At 45.3% G+C, this 26,219-nt stretch overlaps 1 protein-coding gene across 2 annotated transcripts in view; it reads left to right on the top strand.

The window, feature by feature from the left end:
* Nucleotides 1-2,551: 2,551 nt before the first annotated feature.
* The window catches only part of SPON1 (spondin 1), a 270,634-nt gene continuing 246,966 nt past the window's right edge, over nt 2,552-26,219 (top strand). For both annotated transcript variants that reach the window (XR_005020852.1, XM_036859677.1), the window contains exons 1-2: nt 2,552-3,023; nt 22,024-22,130. Coding sequence is in view for 1 of the 2 variants with exons in the window: in XM_036859677.1 (XP_036715572.1) it covers nt 2,786-3,023; nt 22,024-22,130 (345 nt within the window). In the remaining variant the exon portion in view is untranslated. The remainder of the gene's footprint in view (nt 3,024-22,023; nt 22,131-26,219) is intronic.

The raw sequence follows: 26,219 nt of genomic DNA on the forward strand, positions 1-26,219 counted from the left end.
GGCCTCCTACATCACATGGTTTTCCTGTCAATGCTGAATGAGAAATTAACTATTATATTCCTCCCTGCTGTGTTCTGCCCACCTCCCTGTTAGATTTGAATACGCTGATTTAGATGAAAAGACTTTCAGGAACACATAATTGAGCTATTGGATGTAAAATAAGCTCCGTGAAGACAGGAACCACATTTTATTTATCTCTGTAGTTTCCTGTCCTCTGAGATAAGATCAGGTACACTCTCATGAACAGCTTATTTTGTAGCATATATATCACCGTTATGATTGGAAAAGATTCGTGTAACTATGTATTTAATATTTGCCTCTGCCCCAGATTGTAAGATCCACTAAGGCAAGTAATTTATTTGTCCTGTGTCCCAGTGCTGAGCACATGGAGGGCATTGGACATGAATGAATGAATGAATGAATGAATGAGTGAATGTTTGTTCCCTCTGGTACCCACTACTCAGCACAGACTTGACCCCAAATCTATACTCAAGGAAAGCTTGCTGGATGCATGGGACTGTGCACCATGGAGTCTATGTGAGCCCTGAGCCAGTCCGGTCATGCTGGAGATCATTCACTCAGGACGCAGAGGTGAATCTATCTGAATGTCACCTCCATAAAGGAAGGCTGGTAGCTGGAGCAGGTGCTGCTGAGCGTCAAGGAGGGTCAGGCTAAGAAAAGAGCATAATTGCCTTCTGCAAAGGGGCCCTGTCAGAGGACCTCTGAGAGAAGGCGCCCAGTGAATAGTGGCAGTGAGAGTCCCAGCACAAGGACTGAGGGCAGGCGAGGAGGAATGGAGGCCTCCAATGCAGATGGCTCCTCTGGGCCGTTTGTTAGTGACGTCAAAGGAAAGCAAAGGAGATGGCTTTTTTTTTTTTTTTTTAAAGAATTCTTTTCATCATTACTTCACAAAGAACTTTTTTTTTTTTTTTTTTTTTGGCTGTGTTGGGTCTTCGTTTCTGTGCGAGGGCTTTCTCTAGTTGTGGCAAGCGGGGGCCACTCTTCATCGCGGTGCGCGGGCCTCTCACTATCGCGGCCTCTCTTGTTCCGGAGCACAGGCTCCAGATGCGCAGGCTCAGTAGTTGTGGCTCATGGGCCTAGTTGCTCCGTGGCATGTGGGCTCTTCCCGGACCAGGGCTCGAACCCGTGTCCCCTGCATTGGCAGGCATATTCTCAACCACTGCGCCACCTGGGAAGCCCAGGAGATTGGCTTTTAAATGCAGGCTCTTGAAGCGTGTTGACAGTCCAGGGGAAGGAGGGGGTGCGTAACCAAAGCTTCTGAGAGCCCTTGGGATGCTTGTGCACACTGAGGGGAGGCAGAGGCATTAAGGCATCCCCAAAGTGGGCTTGGTCTCCTTTACTGTGCTATCCAGGGCCAGCCCAGACCCACCCATTGAGCCTGGGGGTGGGTGTGGGGAGACACTGGAGACCAGGCCCAGTATTTTATATGGGTCATTTCATTTAACTCTAGCACCCTGTAGCGGAAGGGTGTATTAGCCCAGAGGCACACACGCACCCTTTCTGAGCATGAAACTGAACCTTGGAGAGCTTAAATAACTTGCTCAAGTCTCACAGTGGGTGAGCGACAGGACTAATGCTTGATTCAAGTCTGTGCCCAGGGGAACAGTGGGAGAGATTCCTGCACCTGGCCTTCTCCTGTCTGGCTTTGGGGTTGAGCCTGAGGCTCTGCCCAGTGAGCCCTTAGGCTCGGCTCCTCTCCAAACATCTGTCACTGGGGACTGGGAACCTGAACTAAAATCTAAGCCAAGAAAACACAGGCTTTTCTCTGAAACTTTCAAAACCCCTTTCCAGGGCTCTGTGAGGACTCCCATGGGCTTTAGGCACTTTTGTCTTCCGGGGCTCCTCCCTTCATAAAGCAACGGTAAACATATTTTATGACTCTGTAGGTATAAAGACAAATATATTAATAAATACTATATAGTGAAATATTTGATTGGACCGAAATGTTTTTTTTTTCTTCTGATTTTAAAGAAAACATTTTCAGGAATCTCCAAAGGTATTACAGGCCATAGCACTGTGCCTACTGGGCCCAATGGATTAATCATTCTGTTCCTTTCCATCCTCCAGTCTGACCTGTTCCAGGTCAGAGAAGGGCAATAGAGTCAGATAGCCATGGCATCTGACCCTGCCTTAACTGGCCGAAAGCCTCAGTCTGCTCATTTATAAAATGAGTGAAAGTAATGTCACGTTTATTGTGTGAAGCGAGAGTGGAAAAGGTGAGCAGATATAGTAAGTAAACGGTCCAGAATATTGCCAGACACAGAGTAGGTGTGCAACAAAAGTTCTCAGTCTTTCCCTCCTTGGAGCACCCTTACTCCACAGGGTCCAGGGGTTTGGGGCAGCAGCCTCCTTGGTGGTGGGACAGAGTCCGCAGTGTCCCTGTACCCTATGATTTCCTCGCCAGACCCTGGGAATCCAGCGTCGCAAAATAAACACGGCCGCGCCGCTAATCGCCAGCGCGGAAACAAAACAGCGCTGCGCTCGGGGATCTGGGCAAAATCAGCCCTCCCTCCTCCTCCTCCTCCTTCGCCGCCGCCCTCCCTTCCTCGCGCTGCTCGGCTCGCTCGGCTCAGCTCAGCGCAGCTCAGCGCAGCGCAGCTCGGCAGCCGCCAAGCCGAGGCGGCAAGGTCTCCCGGTCGCCAGCGCCGGCTCCGAGCTCCGCTCCCCGCCCGGGCTCTGCCAGGTCTCGCTTCCGCGGGGACCCCTTCGAGCAGGAGTCGCGTGGCGAGCCGGCGGCCAGGCACAAAGTTGGGGGCCCGCGAGGATGAGGCTATCCCCGGCGTCCCTGAGGCTGAGCCGGAGTCCAGCGCTGCTGGCCCTGGCGCTGCCCCTGGCCGCGGCGCTGGCCTTCTCCGACGAGACCCTGGACAAAGTGTCCAAGTCGGAGGGCTACTGCAGCCGCATTCTGCGCGTCCAGGGCACGCGGCGCGAGGGCTACACCGAGTTCAGCCTCCGTGTGGAGGGCGACCCTGACTTCTACAAGCCAGGAACCAGCTACCGCGGTAAGTGGCCCTCCGTGGCGTTGAGGGCGCGGGACTCGGCCCCCGGAGGGCGCCGACCGCGCGGTGCGGGAGGAGGGCGCGCGGTTCTCAGGCGCACAGTGCGGGCGCAGCCCGGTAAGGGCCCTTCTGTCCTGGATGCCCTCAGCCCTTTTAGCCCCGAGCCAGTGACTGGGGCCGTCGCGGGCCACAGCCAGGAGATGCAGCTCGCACGTCCGACGCGCGGTTCCCGGGCATGGGCTGTAGCGGAGCGACGCGTCACTCTGGCCTGGCTGGGAGGGAACCTGGCTTCTTCCCCCGCCGGCTCCAAGAGAGAAGTGGAGACTCGCCGTTCTCCAGATCCGTCTCTGGAGTGGAGCGGACCCTGGCTTCTCTTAGTCGGGTCCCAGGCAAGGTGGTGACTCCGGCTTTCCCCACTCCCATCCCTGAAAGAAAGGAAACCAGCTTCTCGCTGACCTGTCCCCAGTGGGATGGTCACTCCAGCTTCCCCGGGCAGATCCCTACAGGAGAAGGGACTTAGGCTTCTACTTTAACTGGTCCCAGGGCACGAGGAGGAGGGGAGAGGAGCCTGAAGCTTTTCGGAAGGGTCCCTGGAAAGAACTCCAAATTATTCTCCGATGATCCCAGGCGAGGGAGAAGACTCTGGATTTCTAAGACAGGCTCCCAGTGGACAGGGAGCTCTAGGTAGTTTCGGACAGGGAAAGGGAAATCCGATGAAGACGGAAGGGAAGCCCGGATTTCCGCGGCCTGCTCCCTGGAGGCCGGGACCTTGGCTCCCGCAACGCCAAGTCTCAGTGCCCCAGGGATGCCGTTCCTACGCTCCTCAGCTGAGCCGGCTTTCGGGAGCGCAGAGAGGGGATGTCCAAGCAAGTGAGCGCCTCCCAGGCAGGACAGGCAGCTCGACCCGCGCAGACCTGAAGATCACTGACGCCTTGCCCGGGGCCCACCGCCCCTCTCTTCAGCCGGGTCATCTCCCCACACGTCTTTTCCCCGTGCTGCAACTGCCCTTCTCCAGTCGCGAGCCAGGACGTCGGGCAGGGAAGGAAGCCTGCCTGGCCTCACCGGGGCCCCGCGGGCGGGGAGTGACAGGGCGCGTGTCCCTTCACCCCTGCCCCTTCAAAAGTCAATTCTAGGGCCAAGCAGGAAGAGAGGGGCTTTGGGGCGCCGAGTGGGGTGCTCTTCCATCCCCACTTTCCCGGTTCCTAAGCATCTCGGGAGGAAGCAATGGGAACAACACTGGAGAAAGTTTGGGGCAGTGTCAGCGGGAGCCCGGGCCACACAGGCGACCAGGACCGGGAGCAACCCTTCTCAGAACGCTGCCTCCGTTTTCCCGAGTTCGTGTTCCCGACTTTCTCCACCTGGAGCTACCCAGAGCGGGCTTCCCGGCATAGTCTGCACGTGGATGCGCTCAGCGCCGGGCGGGCAGCCCCTGCAAGCCGGCACGGGTCGGCGGGATGCTGGGTACTCCGCGGAGACAGGCAGGGTGGGGGTGGGGTGGAGAACACCCGGCCCAGCCCCGGGGAGCTGGCGGCGGGTTGGCTGGGCTGCCCTGAGAGCCGAACCTACAAGCGGCCGCAGTCTCTCCTCGGAGCTGGGAAGCAGCCAGTCCTCTCCGTGGACTGGAGGGAAGTGGGCGTAACCCCGCTGGCCTCTTCAGCCCTCTCCCAAACCGAGGGCCCGCGTTCCCTAGGAAAACTGTCCCGGCTCCACGTGGCAGGGAAAGAGGTGGCTCTGGAGTCAGGCGGACCGGGGTTTAGTAGCTGTGTGACCTTGTGCGAGTCCTTTAATTTCTCTGAACCTGTTTCCCAGCTATTAAAAACAGCTGTTTATCCAACCACCCTGGGCGGTTGTAGGGAGTGAATGAGTGCATAAAGATGAGCATGCCTGAGCTACAGCGGGCCCCCAATATATGCTAGTTTGAGCTGGCTATGGGGCCCTAATGGTTTAATAATGGAGGGATGTGCCTGGTCAGATTTGTTTCTGGGGGGAGGGGGATGTGTGTGCATGCGTGTAAAAGTAGGTTTTTTCAGCACTCCTTTCAGCCAATCTACCAGTGAATGCCAGTTACCTGGGTCCTCATGAAATAATTGATTGAATGAATGAATGAATGATTTCTCCATATCATGAGGCTTGCCTTAGACTATTCCTAGTTTAGGACCAGGAGGATTTCTTTTTTTCTTTTTTTAATTTTTTGGTCGCACTGCATGGCAAGTGGGATCTTAATTCCCCGACCAGGGATTGAACCCGTGGCCCCTGCAGTGGAAGCGGGGAGTCACAGTCTTAACCACTGGACCGCCAGCGAAGTCCTGGGAGGATTTCTTTTTTGGGTAATTAAGGCTAGTCTGCTGCGCAGGCCAAGAGTCCTTCTGGGTTTCTTTTCCCACTTGAATCCTCCCAGTTTGTCCAAGCACTGGCAGCAAGTGGCCCCAGTACTGAGACGGAGGTGCATCTGGGATTCACATAGACAGAAAGGTTCCATGACTGCCTAAGTATCCATGGCCAGCAGGTGGAAACGGGCTAGTAGGGAGGGGAGCACTAGACTTTCACCTTGTAGGTTATTCCAGCCTAAAAAGTTAGCCTTTTGGACTGTGACATCTGACTCAGGCTGTTGGTGGGCAATCATCTTATCTCCTTTCTGGTGACTAAGAGATCCTGAAGGAAAGATCTTGCAGGAACCATGCTAAGGCCCTCTGAGTGAATACTCTGCGATTAGCAAACCTGATTCTGCCACTCATAGTTAGGAAGAAAAGGGCACTGGCCTAGTTTGTGACATTTTCTGTTGGCTTATACTTTCTTAGAATAGTTATATTAGAAGTAAATCTAATACATTCTGCTCTAGGTATTGACTCAGGGCTGTGGAAATTAACATTCCCCTGGTGTTCTGTTTGCTGTTTTATTTTTTCCTGAATTAGGGCCCCTCACAATCGTTGCAATCAATGGCTTGTTTTCCTGCCGCAAACCTTTGTCCTCAGTATTCTAGTTCATCCCCAAAGAGCTTCTGCTCTCCATGCCCCCCACCCCAGCATATCCTTTAGGTATTCTAGACTGGAATAAAATGGTCACTATTAAGAAAAATATTGAAACATGGGATTTCTTCTCAACAGCCAGGATCCAGCTGAGATGATGATTCAGCCTTTTTCCAAGTTGTTAGTACTATATTGACTGCCTTCTCTCTCCCACCACATCTCTCTACTCTCCCTCCCTCTTCCCCCCAATCCCCCTCCCTCTGCAATAATTGTGCTTTAGAAAGCTCTGAAAGGCCTGCTCTGTTTCTGACCATGGCCTCCTTTGAAAAAGAGATTACAGTGATTAAAAATAACAAGTTGAGGATCCTCAAGGGGCTTCCCTTATAGGAGGACAATTTGCAGGACCAGCCATTCCCAGATCCCAATTTCAAGCCAAATAGAAGAAAATCAGCTGAAATGTTCAAGAATTGATTGAAAATAAAAGAGACTCTTTTGTCTGTCCAAAGGTCTGTTTATTAGGAAAATAAAGCCAGACCCTGGCTAATGAGAGTGGCTTTTCCTAGATGCTCTTTAAAGGGAAATTTCAAGGAACTTGATGGGGAAAGAATGTCCAGTCGAGATTATAAATGCTTGTCCAACTTCAAGCATAATTGAGGGATTTATTCTAAACCGGGAGATTTGGAGACCTCCAAAGCTGCTTTGCCTTCTTTTTCTTTGTCTCTCTTTGGGGCACACACTGCCATAAGAATGTGTGTTTCAGAGTGTCCCACCTCCGCCTGGTAGAAAGAACACAGGCTTTGATGTTGGCTGGGTCGGTTTCCACTTCAGCTCAGTCACACATTCACTGTGTGACCTCAGGCAGGCAGCTTTACCTCTCTGAGCCACAGTTTCTCCAACTGTAAAATGAGGCTGCTTCTCCCACCGCCCACAGAGTAGCTATGAGAATTAGAAATAATCCATGTCAAAAGAAACTGTCATACAGTAGGATATATATATATATATATATATATATATAAAATATACACACACACACACATATATATAAAATGTTATGAGATCATTATTTATTTTGGAAATAGAAAAATACTTGGCAGCTAGCACTGGATGAGACATTGTGTTAAGTACTTCCTACGCATCTCACTTATTCCTTCCAGTACTTTGGGGCAGTTTATTATTTTTATTTTATAGATGAGGACACTAAATCTCAGAGAGGTTTAGTAACTTGCCCATGGTCACACAGCTATAATCAGTGGAGTCAGGATACAAACTTAGGGATGTCTAACTCCTAAACCTCTGCTCTTAACTAGTCTTCTACACTGACTCAGTAAAATAAATTAGGAGTAGACTGAATTCACCCAGCTACCCTCAGCCTTCTAGATGTTGAGTCTTTGTTGAAGGAAAACAGCAACAGCAAATCAAGATAATAACTGACAGGGCTTCCCTGGTGGCGCAGTGGTTAAGAATCCGCCTGCCAATGCAGGGGACACAGGTTCCATCCCTGGTCCGGGAAGATCCCACATGCCACGGAGCAATTAAGCCCGTGCTCCACAACGACTGAGCCTGTGTTCTAGAGCCCGTGAGCCACAACTACTGCGCCTATGTGCCTAGAGCCCGTGCTCCGCAACAAGAGAAGCCACCGCAATGAGAAGCCCCCGCTTGCTGCAACTAGAGAAAAGCCCGCGCACAGCAATAAAGACCCAACGCAGCCAAAAATAAAATTAATTAATTAATTTTTTTAAAAAAGATAATAATTGACATATCTTGGGACACAAAGTATGAAGTGGTGGGTCCTTATTTACATTTTCTTTTTATAGACTTCAATATTGCATTTCCCCATAAACCAGAAGATTAATTTAGAAACACGAAGAACCTTGCCAATCTTTAGCCAATTCCTTTTGTTTGTGGGGAAACCAACAAATTGGAAATAAAAAAACCTAATTTGACTGTTGTTTTGTTTTTATATGCAGATATTATATGCCTGTAAAATTATATATTTGAAAAGTATATATGTAGAATCTGAAAATTTTAAGCTGGATAAGGTCTTTCAAATAAACTATTTCTTATCTAGTGTTTTTTTTTTTAATTAAGCACTGCTGATGATTAACTGTAATTAATTATAAGTGACACCCCACCGCTCCTCTTTTCCTTTTTTATTAGGTAACTTTAATTTTTTAACTTGTGCTCCCTTTTCATAAGTATTTAGTTCAAATAGATAATAAAAATTAAAAGATGCATGCATATCTACATGCTTAATAGTTGTGGGGATTGTTGCTTTGAGTTTCATGAAACAAAAAAAACCAGAACATACAAAAAAATGAAAGCATAAAAGTTGGAATTTTTCAAGGTTTAAAACTTGAGTACTTCCCATACACAGTTAAGTTGTTCCATTCCAGCTGGCTGACTCAACTGGAACAATGGGCTATAATTGCTGATATGTTTACAAACATGCCATTAGCTTGTTATACAGAATGTCAGATGTAGGTCAATACCAATTTCTGCAGGGAAAAAAAAACTTACCATCTTGTATTAGTCAGGATACAGGCTAAGCTCATGTTACAAAGAGACCCCAAAATACAGTGTTTTAAACAAGAGATAAATGGGAAATCCAAGATGATGGGTGGCTTGTTTCACAAGGTCAATCAGTAACCCAGGTTCCTCCCATCTTGTGCTCTACCATCTTCTAGCACTCTGCAGTCCAAAGGTAGCCACAAGTCACAGTACCTGAAATGTGGCTCGTCCAGATTGAGTTGTGCTGTAAACATAAGATGCACACTGGTTGTTGAATAATTAGTATGAAAAAAGAATAAGCTTCTCATTAATAATATTTTATATTGATTACATGTTGAAGTTATAATTGTATACAGTAGGCTACATAAAATATATTGTTAAAATTACTTTTACTTGTTTTACATTTATTCCTACCAGCTACTTGTTAACAAGTAAAATGAATTTCCCCTGGCTTGAGCTTATTTCTATTGGACAGCACTGTTCTAGGGAGTTGTCCTCATCAGCATGGTGACAGCCAGCTCACTACCAACACATCTGAGTTCCAGTCAGCATGCAGAGGGGAAAGGAAGTAGAGGCAAGCAGCTTTCTTTTAGTGATGTGACCCAGAAATCACAGCTAGCACTTCCAAACACACTCCCTTGCTAAGAATTTGGTCCCATGACCACACCTAGCTGCAAGGGAGCCTGGGAAAGATAGCATTTAGCTGGGCAGCCACATGCCCAGTGAAAACTTTGGGGAGGGATTTAGTTTTCAAAAGGATGAAGGTGAAAATGGATTTGGAGGGGCAGTTAGCCGTCTCTGTCACATGTTTTAATGCATAGTCATGTAAAAACAATGTTTCATGTTCTCTTTCTCAGTGATAGGTGGTCTAGGTGGGTCTTCTCAACAGCACGTGAATTGATATTCCTGCTAAATGAATCAGTAGGGGAAGGAGTGTTGATGTAGGTGTGTGTGCACGCACGCTTGTGTGGGGTGTGTTGATAGGGTTCATACTGAGAAGAAAAAAGGGGCCAATGTGCCAGAGTAGCCTGTTCTGTCTCACCCTCTTCCTTTGTCTCACCCTTCCTCAAGGAAGCAGCAAGGAAGGGAGGGAATGAAGGAAGAAGTGGATAAAGCAAGAAAATGCAAGAGAGAGAGAGGAAAAAGGAAAAGAGGGGGAAGAAGGAGGAGGAGAGAAAGGAGGGGAAGGAGAAGAAAGAAATTAAGAGAAAAGAAAAAAACCTCACTGGGATATATATTTAGAATGAAAAAGAAGAAATAATTTTACAGAGGAGTCCCATTTTTTTTTTAGTTTTAAAGTCTTAATGAAGACTATCATTCTCATTCTCTTAGTGAATAGATAAGTTCCCCCAAATCAGATCCCATTGATCATGCATTGTTTTATTAAGATTAATTTAAAATAAGTGCTCTTAATCTGCTGTGGAATTTACTAAATTTGCTGAGATCAAAATTTTTTAAATTGAAGTACAGTTGATTTACAATGTTGTGTTACTTTCAGGTGTACAGCAAAGTGATTCAGTTAATACATATTAACTGAATATATATATATATATATATATATATATATATATATATAATATTCTTTTTCAAGAGAGGAGTCCCATATTGCTTGAGGGTTAGAGTCAAGAGGCACTATGGAAAGCAAAAATCACATGAGTCAAAATTATTCCTTAAAAATCCTTTGCAATTTTACATAAACAATCACATGGATACTAGATTCAATCTAGCCTTATTTATGTGCCCCAGCAGATAGTTTTGTTAGTGGGGAATAGAAACAAACTGACATTTCTCAGTAAGTCCAGCACTTCTATTTTTCCCCCCAGCATTGGAAGAGACCAGTGTTTCCTCAGTTGAATCACTAGTAAAACCATTGGTTTGTTGGTCCTTAAACACTGACGTGACAAGGATGAAGTACTCACTATCTTATGGACTAAGGGAACCCAGAGTCACAGCTCATGCTCCCTCACACATGCATGCATGTATAGAATACAGTGGCAAGTGGCCCAAATGATCTCAAGTATTATTTCCTTTCTCTGTTTTTTCTCTGATGGTGTGCAGTTGTGTCTGGTTCCTGTCATATGCACCTCTCTGGAGCACCTACAGTGTGAGAGAGCTCACTACATCACGTGAAGCTTTCTGTGTGGCTAGCTAGCTCATTTTTACTAGGTGTCTTGGCTGGGCTGGAGTTGAGGCTAGGATAGGAAAGGTAAGGAGTTAGGTAACACCACAAGAAGACCTTTGTGAGCTCTACATAGACAAGGCTTCTAACTTTCACAGAATATTCAAAACTGCCACGAAAAGTTGAGGGAAACTTTAAACAGGGGCCCGCTCACATCCACTGATTTGCTGAGGTCTAGGAGGCCCGCGGGAAATAACTTGAATCCTGTCTACAGTTGTGGTTCAGATATTTGCAAACGCAGACTAGGTGAGAGGGGGAAGGGCAGGGAAGGGCTGCGAGCACCAAATATTGTGCGGGGGGGGGATGGGAGTGTGGGGAGGTGGGCAGACTCAGACAGGCGGGAAGAACTGAGTGGGGGATTCTGGGAGCTACAGGAAGCTCTGCTGGTGCTCGTCTTCTTCCCCCCCTTCCTCTTTTTTTTCTTCTCCTTCTTCATTTTCTTTTCCTCCTTTTCTTTCTTTTCCTCCTCTTCTTTCCTTTCCTCCTCCTCACAGCAGCAACCCTGACCTTTGAATTTTCCAAACACACCAAGCTCATTCCCACCCCAGGGCCTTTGTATATGCTTTTCTCCATGCCTAGAGTGCTCTCCCCCAGATCTTTGGCTCACTCTTTGTCTTTTGAGTCTCAGCTCAGATGTTATCTCTTTAAAGAGGTTTCTCTGACCACCAATTTATGTTTCTCCTTACTTTTGCCTGGTTTTATTTTCTTCATACCCCTGAACCGCTCTCTGAAATGATCTTTATCATCTGCCTCCTCGAGCTGGAATACAAGCTTTATGAGAGCAAGGACTTTGCCTTTCTGGTTTGCCGTTTTATCGCCAGCACCCAAAAGAGCGTGTGGCCGTAACAGGCACTAAATCATTATTTATCAAAAAGTGAATGTATCATTTAAACCCCAAGAACCCCTCTAAAAGAGAGAAGTGAGATCTCCCTCTAAGAGAGCTGGATGGAAGGAAAGGAAAGCATTTCTCCCTCTGCCAGAGAGAGGTGAGGCCAAGGAATGGGGACAGATGGCAAGGATCTCCATGTGGTGGCAGCAGAGAGAAAGGATGCTCACTCAGTGCCCTGGGGGCTTTGGCTGGAGGCTGAGGGCAGGGAGATGCTCCGGGCCCAGGGTGAAGGCTGTTGGAAGCGAAGAGATCGGCAGTCATATGCATGGTGGGAAGCGGGATGGTTGATGGCTCAGAGGTGAAGAGCACAAGGACAGCAGGCAGGAGAGCAAAGGGAAGGAGCTGCCAGCCTCAGACACTGACTCTGATTACATGGAGAATAGGCAGAGGGGATTGTTGATCCGTCCAACGTAGGCACCAGTTCTTAAAGTGACTTTCCCTGGAATCAGCTCTTTGTGGAGTCATTTGTGTGATTTCCAAACCTAGTTATGTGTCAGAATCACTTGGAAAGTTAAAAAAAAAAAAAAATATATATATATATATATATGAACATATATATATATATATATATATGTATTTTCACTGGCTCCACCCCAACAAAGGGCTGGATTCCAGGAATCTATATTCTTTCTTTCTTCTTTTCTTTTTCTTTTTCTTTTTAAAGCAAGATGGTGAGACACAAAGAGAAGGTGGCCAAAAGGTGGCCACTTTTCTGTGAATGTGCTTCCCCATCCCCATCTCTCCCAGCCCCACCCCCAGCCTCCTAGTCCCACATACTTTAGCACCTGGTCACATCACTGCCCTATCCTGTTTCTGTCAACACAGTGGCCAGTGGCATGTCCTCAGAGCCAACACGATGGTGACATTCCCCTGCCTTGGCCAAGGAGTGGTGGGGAGGGAAGAGCTGTGAGCTTCCTCTAGGTGACAACACTCGCAGATCAGCAGAGCCTGAGCTAAGGCGACCTTGTTGTGCATCTCTGCTGCCAAAGACTGCCTCCCGTGTAACTTCCACTCATCACTCCGGGTTCTGTCCTCTGGAGTCCAGCAGATAAGGTCTCCCCTTGGCCATATTTCAGCCCTTGAGATGTTTGTGAAGAAACAGGTACTATGACTTCTCTTCTGATTAAAATGCCCTGTTTCTTCAACCGTTCTTTGTAGGACACTCTTCCTTATTCCCTTGCACCTTGGACTCCAGATGTGCTCTGATCAGGGTGGAACATGGCGGAATGATTATCTCCCTTGTTCTGGACACCGTGTTTGTGTTAAGCTTGCCAGGTCTTGTGCTCGCTGTTTTGGCAGCTGTGTTGTACTCTGGAATCACACTGAGCTTGCAGCCAGCAAAAAATTCCTGTGATTTGGTGGGAAGGCTTGCCGCCCTCCTTTCCCTGTACTAGTGAAACTGGTCCTAGGACATAAGCTTTGACATGATTCCCCATTAGACTTAATCCAGCATGTTTGGGTCCATCACGGTAGGTGTCAACCATTCATGAATCTGGATTCTGTCACTGAATGACCTATCCACATAATCTAATTTTGGATTATCCACAGTTTTGACAAGCAAGCCTTAGAAGGTTTTAGCTAAGAAGTTGGTAAGAATGATGAGCAGGTCAGGGCTTAGGACAGAGCATTCTGACATCCCTTAAAATCTTTCTCCAAAGCTGACATCTAATTAAAATAGTTTTGAAGTCAACTGATTTTCTGTTACCTCAATGGCATTTAAATACTAACTGCCACCCTGCTGGTCATCCACCTCAGTTTAGTCACAAGTACTGTTTCTTTAGCCTGTTAATGAATCTTACAGTCTAGGCAGAATTATTTTCTTTGTTCCAAAATTAGTCAGGAGTCTTTCCACTGCAAGTGACAGGAACACAGTCTAATTAAAGCAAAAAATAGAATTATTGAGTCCTATATTTGGAAAGCCCACGGGTGGATCTGGCCAGCTTCAGGTATAAATGGATCTAGGGACTTGAACAAAGTTCTCTCTCTCTCTCTCCCTCCCTCCCCCTCTCTCCTTTTCTCTCTTCCTCTCCCTTTCTCCTTTCCTTTCCATCTTTTCCATTCACTCCTTTTACCTTCTCTCTCTCCTTCCATCCTTTACCTCTTGGCTGTGTTTTTATGTGTTGGCACAATTTTTCTTACTGCAGATAAACTTTCTCCCAGTGCCAGGGAAGATAGCTGTCAACAACCTTCAGTGAAAAGACTTTCAGTTCTGTAACTGAAAGAAAAGCCTTTCCCGCTTTACTTCCAAGCTGAAAAATCCCAGGGAAGGATTCTGATTGGCCCAGCTTGGGTGACATACCCAGGGGAATGGGGTACATTACGATATGGAGGTAGACTGCATCTGGGTCACAGTCACTTCTATGACTTGCTATTTCAGGAGGGAGAAGGGGGATTGTGATTGGCAGCCCCAAAGATCACATAGTCAGTGTAAGGGAAGGTGTGGGGGTCCTAGACAGCATGTGTCCCTTAGAACTTCCTACCCTCCCCCAGATACATTCTCTTGGCTGACATATCTCCAATTCCTAAGGAGTATTCTTCCCATCCATTCCTCTTCCCAGCCACATATTGGTTAGCTCAGGACCCATTCACCTGGCTCCCAGCTTTTCCATGATGAGAGAGCACATGGGGGAAAGAATGAACTTCTACTGAATGGTTGCAATGTGCTTCATATACCTTATCTCATTTAGTCCTTATGACAAATGCATGAAATGATGATGATCTCTATTTTAGAGGGGAGACTCATTGATCTTTAAATATATTTTATTAATTTAGCCAAATTTATATATACTTACTATTACAAATATTAATTCATTACTTGTTATGATAACAATAGAAGTACTGTAACTGCCATTTTACAGGAGATTGTCAACTGAGATAATGAGAAGTTAAATAATTAGTCCGAGGTAACACGTAGGAAACAGAGAGGAATTTGAACGCAGGTCTGTTAGCTACATCCATTGTACATCTATAGCTACAGCCCTTACAACTTGAAATATGCATGATCTTTAATCTGGAATGAGAGGTATTTCATCTCTTCTGGGGAATGCTGGGAGCATTCACTGAGGAAGGTCATCCAAGCGAACAGCATAATCCAACCTCACCACATGCACTTGCTCACCCTTGGACTTTTAGCCCTGCCTTCCTATCTGCCAGTCTGTCACCAGCATCTTCTCCTGCCTGCTCCTGGCTGGGTGGGCTGAATTGCCAATTTCTAAGTAAGGTATGCAAGTGAGTTGCAGCTGCCCAGAGCCCCACAAGTTGAGCAGAGTTGGGAGGGGACCACCATGACTTATGTAATGCTCCAGCAGTGCTTATAACTAATCCCATGTTACAAGTTAAGGCAGAAGCTCAAGTTCATTGTGGTTGATGTGTGGGGCGGGAAGACTGGGCATCTCAGTAACATATAGCAGGTGGATGGCAGGGGCTGGCCTTGTAATGGAACTGGGATCTGGTTCAGGACTTTCTCATTGAGGCTGGGACTGTAGGGGTCTGAAACCCAGAGGTAGAGTGGGGAGGGTGATGGCCCTAGACAAGATCCAGTGATGGCAATAGGCATAGCAGATGCACTGGAGTTTATGTTAGATGGTTGACAAACCAGCATTTGAAGGGCTCAGAAAGTTATTTGGGAAATAGACGGGACTCGTGTTTTCTTATAATAAGGAGGGGAGAACTCCACCTTTGGTGGAGATTTGAGGCCAGGCTCCTGTGTGAAACATCAGTCCTCATACAAACAGGCCAGAGAGGCCCTTGCCACTGAGCTGGTTTTTAGGGAAAGGCTGTAATCCAATATTCACACAACTTCTAGCCTCATCTTCCTAAAACACAAATCTGAATACAACATTCCCCAACTCAGACCCTTCAGTGCCTCCTCATCACCTCCAGGGTGGTATCTGCACTTCTTAGCCAAAAGTCTTCAAAGCCCTGCTATCTCCCCGCTTCTCACCTTCCTCCCCTAGCCTCTTATAACACTTCCCTCCCAGCATGCAACTAATGAAATACAGAATTACTTCTGGTTTCCAAGGCCAAGACTGGCCCACCATGCCTTTCCCTCTGCCTGAGATGGAATTGTTCCTCTTGGACAAACTCCTATACCTCATTCAATTTGCAGCTCAAATGCCACCTCCTCCTTGAAGTCTCCTTTAACTCCCCCAGTAGACTCAGATGTTCTCTCCTCTGGGATCCCAGCGCACTTCATTCCTACCTCCATAACACCCATTGTATGTTATAAAAATATCTGCCGATGTGTCCTTTTCTCCCAGCTGTTAGGCTGTGTGCTCCCAGAAGGCAGAGGCTGGGTCTTTTCCCTCTGTGTCTCCAGAGGCGTAGTTCAAGACAGACTTGGTCTGTGCTCTCACAGGGCTTACAAGTGATTAGGGGAGACCAGCATTTAACAAATAATTCACAAATAAATATTTAATTAAGACTGGTGAGAGGTATTCAAGAAGAAGAAAGCCGTGTTGAAAAGCTATATCATGTGGGGGTGGGAGGGGCTGAGAGACCCTCACAGGGCTCACTGTCTATGGTATGAGCCACTGCAAGAAGACTCAGTTCATTATAAGGACTTACCCAAATCTCCCCATAACCTGGCCCTGTGACCATCATCCCCCAAGACAATGATCTCTGCTGCAGTCCCATCAGTGGTCCTACATTGGCACCTACTAGAGTTTTTCTCTGGAGGTTCAAACCTTGTCCCCAAGGGCCAACTTTTTGAAACTCATTGTTTGTTAATGAGCTTGCTAAGCATCATGATCTTTATCATCATCATCATTTTGATCATCGTCTTCATCCTCAACATCACCAGCAACACCATCATCATCCTTTACAATTTTGGATCCTTTATATATGCCAGGCACTGTGGTAAATGTTTATTTAGTCATCTCTACATTCCTATAGAAAGGTAATGTCGTTAACCTCATTTTTTAAAAAATGAGGAAACAGGGAGGTCAAATAACTCACCAGAGGTCACACACTTAATAAGTGGTGGCTCTAGGATTCTAACCTGAAATCTTTGCTTTTAACCAGTTCCCTGTATGTGCTCACAGGATGGCTCCAAATGGACCTTTTTTAAATTTTATTTTAATCCTTTATAAGCTTATTTCTTGAATTTCCTGGGTCTCTTAATGGCCTCTTTTGGGAGGCACTTGGGAGGAGTCATTAGAGAGAAGATTCTATTATTTATTGCCAAGTAGTCATCTTCAGTCATTACTGGGACTCAGAACACGCTGCACATTTGTTCATTTCAGGAGAGAGTCATATAATGGGCTTCTCTAGAGGGATAGGGTCTCCTCTCTTCCTTCAAATTATACTGTCTAACACAGTCATCACCACTGATAATTATGGCTTGAAACACCACGCAAGTTCAGCCCCCAGAGCCTCCATCTTCTGCATTGTATTTAATAATGTAGAGTAGAACTTTAGTTTTCTAGAACTTACAGGAACGCATCATTCCAGGAAGCCGAGTTTATGGGTAGCCCTTTAAGTGCTTTGCACAGATATACAAAAAGGTGCATACTTACCATTCGGAAACATTGTTTAATAATATTCTTATCAAAACAAGGCTTATGTACAGAAAAGTTCACAAATCATGCATCTTGGTGAATTATCACTTGTTGAATACACTCATGCAGCTGGCATCCGGATCAAGAAATAGAACATGACCCGAACTCCAGAAGCACCCCTGTGCCCTCCCAAATCAGCACTGCCTCCCCTTTCCCACACTTGTAAGCACTGACCTGACCTCTAGGATCATAGATTACTTTGCCTGGTTTTGAACTTTATATAAATGTCCTCATACTTTTTGTATTCTTTTGTGTCTGTCTGCTTTCACTCAAGATTATGTTTGTGAGATTTACCCGTGTTGTTGTAGGTAGCAGTAATTTGTTCATTTTCATTACTCTAAGGCATTCAGTTCTATGACTGGCCACAACTTATATATCCATGGCTGCTGATGGACATTTGGGTGTTTCCAGCTGGAAACAAATAATGTTACTATGAACATCTGATAGGTGTCATTTGATGCACATATGTCTGCATTTCTGTTGATTTAAGGGTGGCAGCACTGGGTCATAGGGTATGTATAAGCTCAGCTTCAGTAAATACTGCTAAAGAGTTTTCCAGGGAAAATTGCTCATATTCAGTTCATCAATAGTGTGTGAGAGTTCCAGTTAATAACATTTGATAATGTGAATCCTTTTAAGGTTAGTCAATCTAGTGGAAATGCAGTAGTATTTTATTGTGGATTTAATTCTTATTTCCCTGTTGACAAATGAGGTTCAGTGCCTTTTCGTATGTTTATTGGCCATTTGGGCACCTTCTTCTGTGAAGTATTAGTTCATGTGATTTCCCTATTTTTTTTCTTTGGGTTCTCTATCTTTTCCTTATTGGTCTTAGAGAGTTCTTTATATATTTTGGATAAAAGTCAATTTCTGGTTAAATGGATTGCAAATACCTCCTTCCACACCATGGCTTACTTTTTCTTAACAGTGTCTTTTGATAAGCAAAATTTTGATACCATTCCATTTACACATCTTCTTTTTTATGTCCTGTTTAAAAACTCTTTCCTACTCCAAGGTCATTCATATTTTATCTTATGCTACTTTCTAAAACCTTACTGTTTTACTTTTCACATTTAGCTCTACAATCCATATGAAATTTATTTTGTGAAAGATGTGAGGCAAAGACCAAGATTCACCTTTTTTACATGGTATTCCTAGTTGTCATTGAAAATATCTTCTTTCCCCCACTGCTCTGCAGTATATCCTTAATGGTAAATCAAGTTCACATATATTTGTTGAACTTTATCTGGACCTCAAACTATTCAGGCCTATTTTTCTTTCCTTGTTATGGTACACTGGCTTAATTTCTATAGCTGCGTAAGTCTCAATATCTGGTAACAGAAGCCATCCAACCTTGCCCTTCTTTTTCCAGATTGCCTTAGGTATTCTTGGCCCTTTGCATTTTCACATAAATTTTAGAATTGGCTTGTCAATATCACAGAAATCATGCTGTGAATTTAATGTAAGTTGCACTAAATCTATAAATCAATTTGAGAAGAATTGACATCTTTACAACCCTGGGTCTAGCAGTCCATGAACACGATTCAGTAAATGTAATTACATATCAACTCTGTGCTAATCATTGTGCTGAGCTAAGACGTGGTTCTTGCCTTTGAAGGACTCGCAAATAGGTAAACAAATACTTACAAAATATGATTTAATGTGATCATCTCATCACTGATAATAATAAGAGCTAATATTTCATAAGTGCCTATTATCTGCCAACCATATTTAAGGACTTTAGTGCATTAATTATTTATGTTTTACACTGATACTTTGAGGTAAATGCTGTTACTAGGCCCATTGTATAGGTATTTTTAATCTTAACAAAGTCCAGGGAAAAAAAGCACCCAGGTCTTGATGGGGAAGTCAGAGGAAACATCACAGAAAAGGTGAAAATTTAGCTGATTTCTAAAGACGTTTGCTAGGAATGGAGGAGGTAGAACATTCCAAGCGTATGAATAGCATATGGAAAGAAATAATACTGTAGGGTGAAATGATATGGCTTTTCAGGAAACTGCCAGTGAGCGAGTCCCAGGACTGAAATGCGGTGTGGCAGGGAGTGGAAATGTGGCTGATGAAGCTCTCCAGAAAGGCAGAGTCTGTGGGCCTATCAGTCTATGGGGTTTGAGCTGTAGCCTGAAGGCAGCGACTGTGCAGCAGAAATTGACTGTCTGTCTTATGCTGGGTTCCCCAGAAGCAGATATTATTCATTCCTAGGGCTCCCATGTATAGAACCACAAACCGGTGGCTTAAACCTAACAGAAATGTATTTGCTCACAGTTCTAGAGGCTAAAAATCTGAAATCAAAATGTCATCAGAGTTGGTTCCTTCTGGAGGCTCCCAGGGAGTCTCTTCCATGCCTCTCCCAGCCTCTGGTGACAATCCTTGCTGTTCATTGGCCTGCAGATGCCTCACTCCAGTCTCTGCCTCTGTCATCACCTGGCATTCTTCCCTGTGTGTCTCCATGTCTCTTCCTCTAAGGGCACTGGCCATCTTGGATTTAGGATTACCTTAACCCAATGTGATCTCATCTTAACTAACTACATCTGCAAAGACCCTATTTCCAAATAAGGTCACATTTCCAGGAACCTGGGGTTAGGATTTTAACATATATTTTGGGAGGACACAATTTAACCCATAACAAACCCTCAGGTGAGGATTTGGGTGCAATTGACGTATTAAGGAAGTGCTCCCAGGGGAAGCCAATAAGGGAGTGGGGAACTGGGACGGGGAGGAAGAAGCCTTGCCAGCCCATGACCCCAGTGACCTCTGATTCTGCAGGGCCATTTTGAGGTACCCCTCAGAATTGTCATCACCTGATGCAAGGTAGCTGGGCCTTTCATATTAGGCAGAGCAGACTCCAGTGACCAGGGACGAGCTGCAGGTGCTGGCCTCTGGAAACAAAGGCACATCAGCACCAGGGTCACATTACAATGGTACAGAGGAATTTGGGGTGATCTGGGCAGAGCACCTTTACTGTCTGCTTCTTGTTCTCTGCTCCCCTTCCTCCAGAATTGTGTAGAATAGCCTTGAAAGCCCTCCCACCCCACCCTAGATAACCTCAGACTGCTGTGAGGCTGTCTGTCTATCCCTCAGAGATCTCAGTTCTTTCTCCTGACATCATAACCATCATTTTCTGCCTGCCACTGCTGAGCAACCACATTTCTTACTCTTCTTTACTTCTTTGTGCTTTTCTCTCATCCTCTCTTCTTTACTTTCTCTCTGACCTTTTATAGACATCAGTAGCCACCAATCAGAATGCACCTTCACTTTTGTGGGATGAACTGACCAATCACAGCATGAGACGTGCAATCTTTGTGTCTCCAAGTGCTTCTCTGAGATGTCATTGTGTTGGTGGCTCACGGACCATTGCTGAATTATCCTAGATGGTGGTTTTAATTTTTGGACTTCTGGAATGTTTCATTTTCAGGACTGAAACTAGAAGACTAAATGCCGCTCCTCAACAGGGGTTTGCTTATCAGAATCACGTAAATACTATAGGTTCAATGAATTGATTTTTAAATTTTGAAAACTTAGTCAACGCTTACGGAATACACACACTATAGATATTCCTATATATACTCAGTATGTAGAGCAATGAGTGGAGTGTTAAACTGGGGAGGGGACCAGACCCGAAGCCTGCCTCTGGATGGTCTTACTACCTTCAGTGTGTCTGTTGACATTTCTGTGTCTTTGTGTCCTGTCTGTGAAATTAGAGGGCTTGGAATGGAGGATTCTTAGGATAGCACCAATAGTCTATAATTTTATGTTTAAAGAATCTTAGCATTTTAATGTAGGCAGTAATTTAGACCTCAGTTTACATCAATTTCAAGAAGCTTGAATGGAGCATCTCTTAGATGCCAGGCTCTGTGCTAGGTGATAGGGATACAAAGAAAATGAAAACCCAGTTCCTCTCCAGCATTAACTCACAGTCCAGTGGAGAAGGGTGGTAAAAATAGAATTGCAATCCAGTGCAAAAATTGCAATAAAGGATTTCCATCTCAGGAGATTGTAGATACAAAGGGAGGGGCAAACATCATTGCTAAGATCCCTGAGCTAGATTTCAATGAATACCTAGTTCTCTGGGTCAATGTGGGAAGGAAGAGTTTAAAGTAGGTTCATAATTCCAACTGCTGTAACAAACAATCCCCCACAGTATAAGTTTATTTCCAGTTTATGCCAAGTATAATATGGATGTTTCTGGTCCATGAGTGATTGTCTGTGTGGTTATTCAGAAACCCAGGTTCCTTACATCTTGTGGCTCTACCATCCTTCTCCTGGGGCATCAGAGTCCTCTGCTGGATCTCCTGCATTCAGCAGGTAGAGATGGGAGAGGAAGAATGGAGAATCATGTAGAAAGTTTGGATGGGCCAGGCAGGAAGTGGCATGCATCATGTCTGTTCACACTTTCCACCGGTAGGACTGGGGCACCAGCAGACCAAACTGCAAGGGAGGCTGGGAATGTGTTCTAGCTGAGTACCCACAAGAAATAGGAAATGTGTTTTGCCACATCCTACAGGAGTTTGTGCTGCAAGCAGCTGGATCTCTCTTGGGCTGATCTATGGAAGTGTAACATTAGATAACTGTCAAGACTAGAGTTGCTGACCAGGGACTATTTTTGTCAAATTGTGGTTACTGAGAGAGAGCTCACCTCAGCCTTGGTTGATTCAAGAATTCCCAAGTGAGATTGTAGTTCAGACGTTTAGCAGGTTCTGAAATGTGAGAGGGGGCTGGGTGGAGAGGGTGAGATTTCACTACTCTACAGAATGAGCCTTTCCCACTGACAGCTGCCCCTGCTACCCACAGGGCTGGGATGTTAATGGGGAACTCAACGTTTATCCGTTTGACGAATGGAAGGCAGCTGTTTCTTATGCTTATCATCTGCTTTCTTCTGTCTCTGCAGTGACACTTTCAGCTGCCCCTCCCTCTTACTTCAGAGGATTCACATTGATCGCCCTCAAAGAGAACAGAGAGGGTGACAAGGAGGAAGACCATGCCGGCACCTTCCAGGTAAGACCCCTTCTGGGCTTTTCCAGGGACCCCTGTCGCTCTAGTAGGTAGATGCCAAGTGAAAGGTGGGCCGGATCGAGGAGGCTGAGGGCAAGGAATGGGGCAGGTATCTGAGGGGGCTTCTCATGCAATTCCCTTGACCATTGGCCAGGTGGGCCAGGTCCATGGAAAGACCTATAACGGAGTAGGCAGCAAATGCCCTGTGTCTACCTTAAGGCCTTGGGGCTTGGCCGCCAGGCAGGGCTCTTCTGGGGCTCACAGTACCTTGGGCAGCAGACAGTCCAGCGTGGTGGGAGCTCCCAGAACCCTGCCGAGGCACGGATGTTTTTCCTGTGCGGCCATTTCTCAATTGACTGGCAATTTTCAAGTGTAAACGGAACAAGAGCTTAGGCTGGCCAGACTGGAGGGAGTTCAAAGCACAGGAGAAGGACTATTAAGGGAACGAAGAGATTGATTTATGAGGGAAGATTAAAAGAACTAAACATGCTTTGCTTGGCTAAATGAACAGGGCCGAGTTGAAGAGGTGGTAATGGTCTTTAAATGTCAGTCCTTGCAGAGCAGCCTTATCCAGGGGAGGCCTCGTTTGACTTTGTACAAAAGGGCACAGCAAGACGAAAGTGGGTCAGGAGAAGAAAGGGAATCTCAAAGACAAGGGCCCTGCCAGTGAGTCATATTTCACCGTGGAATATTCTTCCAGGGGAAGTGGCAGGAACATCACCCCCTCTCAGAGGTTTAGAAAGAGGCCAGCAAGCTGTCAGAACATGTCCCAAAATGACTGGCGCGATCCTAGGAGGAGACGCGGCCAAATCTGCGGTAACCATTTCTCATCTCAAATTTCCATTGTTCTGGAATCCATTTTTATCTGGCATTTGCAAACTAAGAAAAAAAAAAAAAAAAAAACTCAAGAAGAACACTTACACCCATAGCTGGCTGCTGGGGATTCTGGTACAATTTGTGGGTTCCACAGAGCACCCAAAATATCTTCCCCATCCAAAGATATCTTTAACCTCTTGTGGGCAGGTTGTAATTTTGAATCCTGTGATTTAAAAAAAATGTCCAGCGTTTAGGATTCTGGACTTCTGGCCTAGTGGAATTGTTAATTCCATGCTCATTGTAATGTCCTTCTATGGACCTAGGTGTCAGGAACTTTCTTGGCATGTATCTGAAGGAGTTACCCAGATACAACCAATATTTGTTGGGTACTTACCATATGCCAGGCACTTGGTTAAGTGCTTTACCTTATCTTGGTTTATCTTAATTTAATTAGTTTATCTTAGTTTGATTCTCACAGCAACCGTAGATAGGAAGTATTATCCCTATTTTATAGATCAGGAAATTGAAGCTAGAGAGATTAAATCACTTACCTAAAGTGATTTAATAGTAAATAGTAAGGCCAGGCTTCTCTCTCAGGTGTCTGATTCCAGTGACTAAATGTCTTCCCTATAGTACAGAACAAGCTCCTGGCACAGGTGTGTTTGGAAAGTGCATCAGCAAGATTGTCATTATAGGGAAAGGAAGATTCATGCATACACTCAGCCCATGAAGCACTAAAATACATTCCTCTTGTTCTTGTTGTTCTAATTTACCTGGAGGTGTGAATGATTTATAAGATTGGGGCAGCTGAGAGATCTGGGTACCTGAGTGTCAGGAGGGATAAAGTTCTAAGAAGGGAAAAGTGGGGGGTGGGAGATGGGAAATGTGATCTTAATATTCACCCAAACAAAATTTATCTGCTTTAAAATGATGCTTAGACATATATATGCAGAAGAGTTGAAAGGAGGTACTTGAACAGATAGTGTACAGCCATGTTCATAGCATTATTTACAAGAGCCAAAAGGCAGAAACAACCCAAATGTCTACTGATGGATGAATGGATAAACAAAATGTAGTGTATACATACAGTGGAATATTATTCATCTTTAAGAAGGAAGGAAATTCTGACACATGTTATCACATGGATGACCCTTGAAGACATTATGCTAAGTGAAGTAAGTAAGCACAAAACGACAAATATTTTCTGATGTCGCTTATATGAGCTACGCCGTCAAATTCATAGAGACAGAAAGTACAGGGGATGTGGGGCAGGGGGAAATAGGGAATTATTGGACAGGTGCGGAGGTTCAGTTTGGGAAGATGAAAAAAGTTCTGGAGATAGGTGGTGGTGATGCCTGTTCAACATATGAATGTACTTAATGCCATGAACTGTACACTTAAAAATGGTTAAAATGGTAAATTTTATGTATATTCTGATAAACACACACACACAAAATGATGCCTGAGTTAGGCCAGTGGGGACATGGCTTCTTTCTTTGATGCTGTTTTAATTCAGTAAATTGATAGTCCTCTCCAGCTCACTGTTCTCTCTGCTTGGCTAAATCTTTGTCCTTGCAACCAGTTGGTGAATACAGGGCCCTGCTTACAGTGGGCAGTAAGTAAATGTTGAATGAATAAATGAACAAATTATTCTTTCTACTAGTGCCCATAACTCAGTCCTATTTGGGATTGTTCCAGAACTCCTATCTCTTTATGCATCCATCCTTCCTTCTTCTCTTAGAGCTTCTGACATCCTTTCTTGTTACATCACAGTGGTTCTCAGAGTGTGGTCTCTGGACCAGCAGCATCAGCACCATCTGGGAACTTGTTAGAAACAGAAAATCTCAAGCCTCACCCAGACCTTCTGAATGAGAAGCTCTGAGGGTGGGGCTCCCACAACCTGTGTTTCAGCAAGCCCTCAGGGTGAATCCAATGCCCACGCGAGTTTGAGAACCAGTGTTGACATGAGACATGGATCCAGCCCATCCAACATGAACTTCTCCACCATCACATCAACATATCTGTTGTTTGAGCCCTAGAGGGATCAAAGTGGGAAACATACATGAAAAATGCCTAGCATACAATAATAATGCTTGTATGCCAGATACCGTTCTAAGTGGTTTACATTTTTTAACCGACTTAATCCTCAGAATAACACCATGAGATAAGCATTGTTGTCCTGTTTTTCACAGATGAGGAAATTGTGGCACAGAGCAATTCAGTAACTTTCTTAAGACCACCCAGCTCTAAGCGATAAAGCTGGGATTCAAACATGGGCAGTCTGGCTCCAGATCCCTGCTCCCAACCATGTGTACTGCCTCTCAATGTGTACATGTTAAGTGAAAAAATGAGAGTGTATTATGACTTTTTTATGGTAGTAGTCTCTAGGTCAAGAGCTTTATATACGTTATCCTACTTAGTTCTCATAGCAACCCTGTGAAGTCAGGATTGTTATACCCATTTTCCAGATGATGAAACTGAGTCTCCAAGGGGCTAAGTAAATTGACCAGAGTAATCCAACATCCATGGAGGTGGAGTGTGGGGGAATGGGAGGGAAGGGACTCTGTGCCAGTGATTTTCTCACACTCATCTCCCCACCCTGCCCTGCCCTGCCCTGCCCTGTGCATTAAATGCACACTTCACTTGGGTGCCCAGTATCTCCGAAGTTAGAGGGGGAAGAATCATTGCTCATGCCCCATCCTACCTCTCCAGCTTCAGACATTGTGCTCTCTATGCTTGCCCCCCTCCACTCTAGCATAAACGTCTTTTCTCTCTGTACCAAAGCTGTCATCTTTGGAGTCATTCATTTATTCATCTGCATTTACTGAGGGTCTCCGATGTGCCAGGCACTAAGGTAGGCACTGGGGTTACGATGGTGAGAAAAACAGACATAGTCCTGCCCTCAAGGAGCTTACAGCATCCTCCTTGTAATTGTGCCTTATATCAACAGGCATGGCAAAAAGTCAGCAAGTCATCAGTTGGAACGTGAGCAGATGATCAGAAGCTACAAACACCGATGTAATTTTAAAAATATATGCATGGCAATTAACAAGTATTTAGATATACTTCTTTGTTAACACCCTCACTCCAAATATGACAGCTTTGAGGACTTGACATCAACAACAAAATTCTAATACCCTTTAAATCTGGTGGAAGATTACATTCTTAATTCTAAAAGTGACTCTAAGAGCGGGTGATTTTGCTTCTAAATGAGAGCCCTTACTCAGAGAGCACGGACTCACCAGGTACAAAAGAAACTTTAAAGCAAACTTTAAT

This window comes from Balaenoptera musculus, chromosome 8, assembly GCF_009873245.2.
Source record: "Balaenoptera musculus isolate JJ_BM4_2016_0621 chromosome 8, mBalMus1.pri.v3, whole genome shotgun sequence".
In the NCBI taxonomy this organism is placed as follows: Eukaryota; Metazoa; Chordata; class Mammalia; order Artiodactyla; family Balaenopteridae; genus Balaenoptera; species Balaenoptera musculus.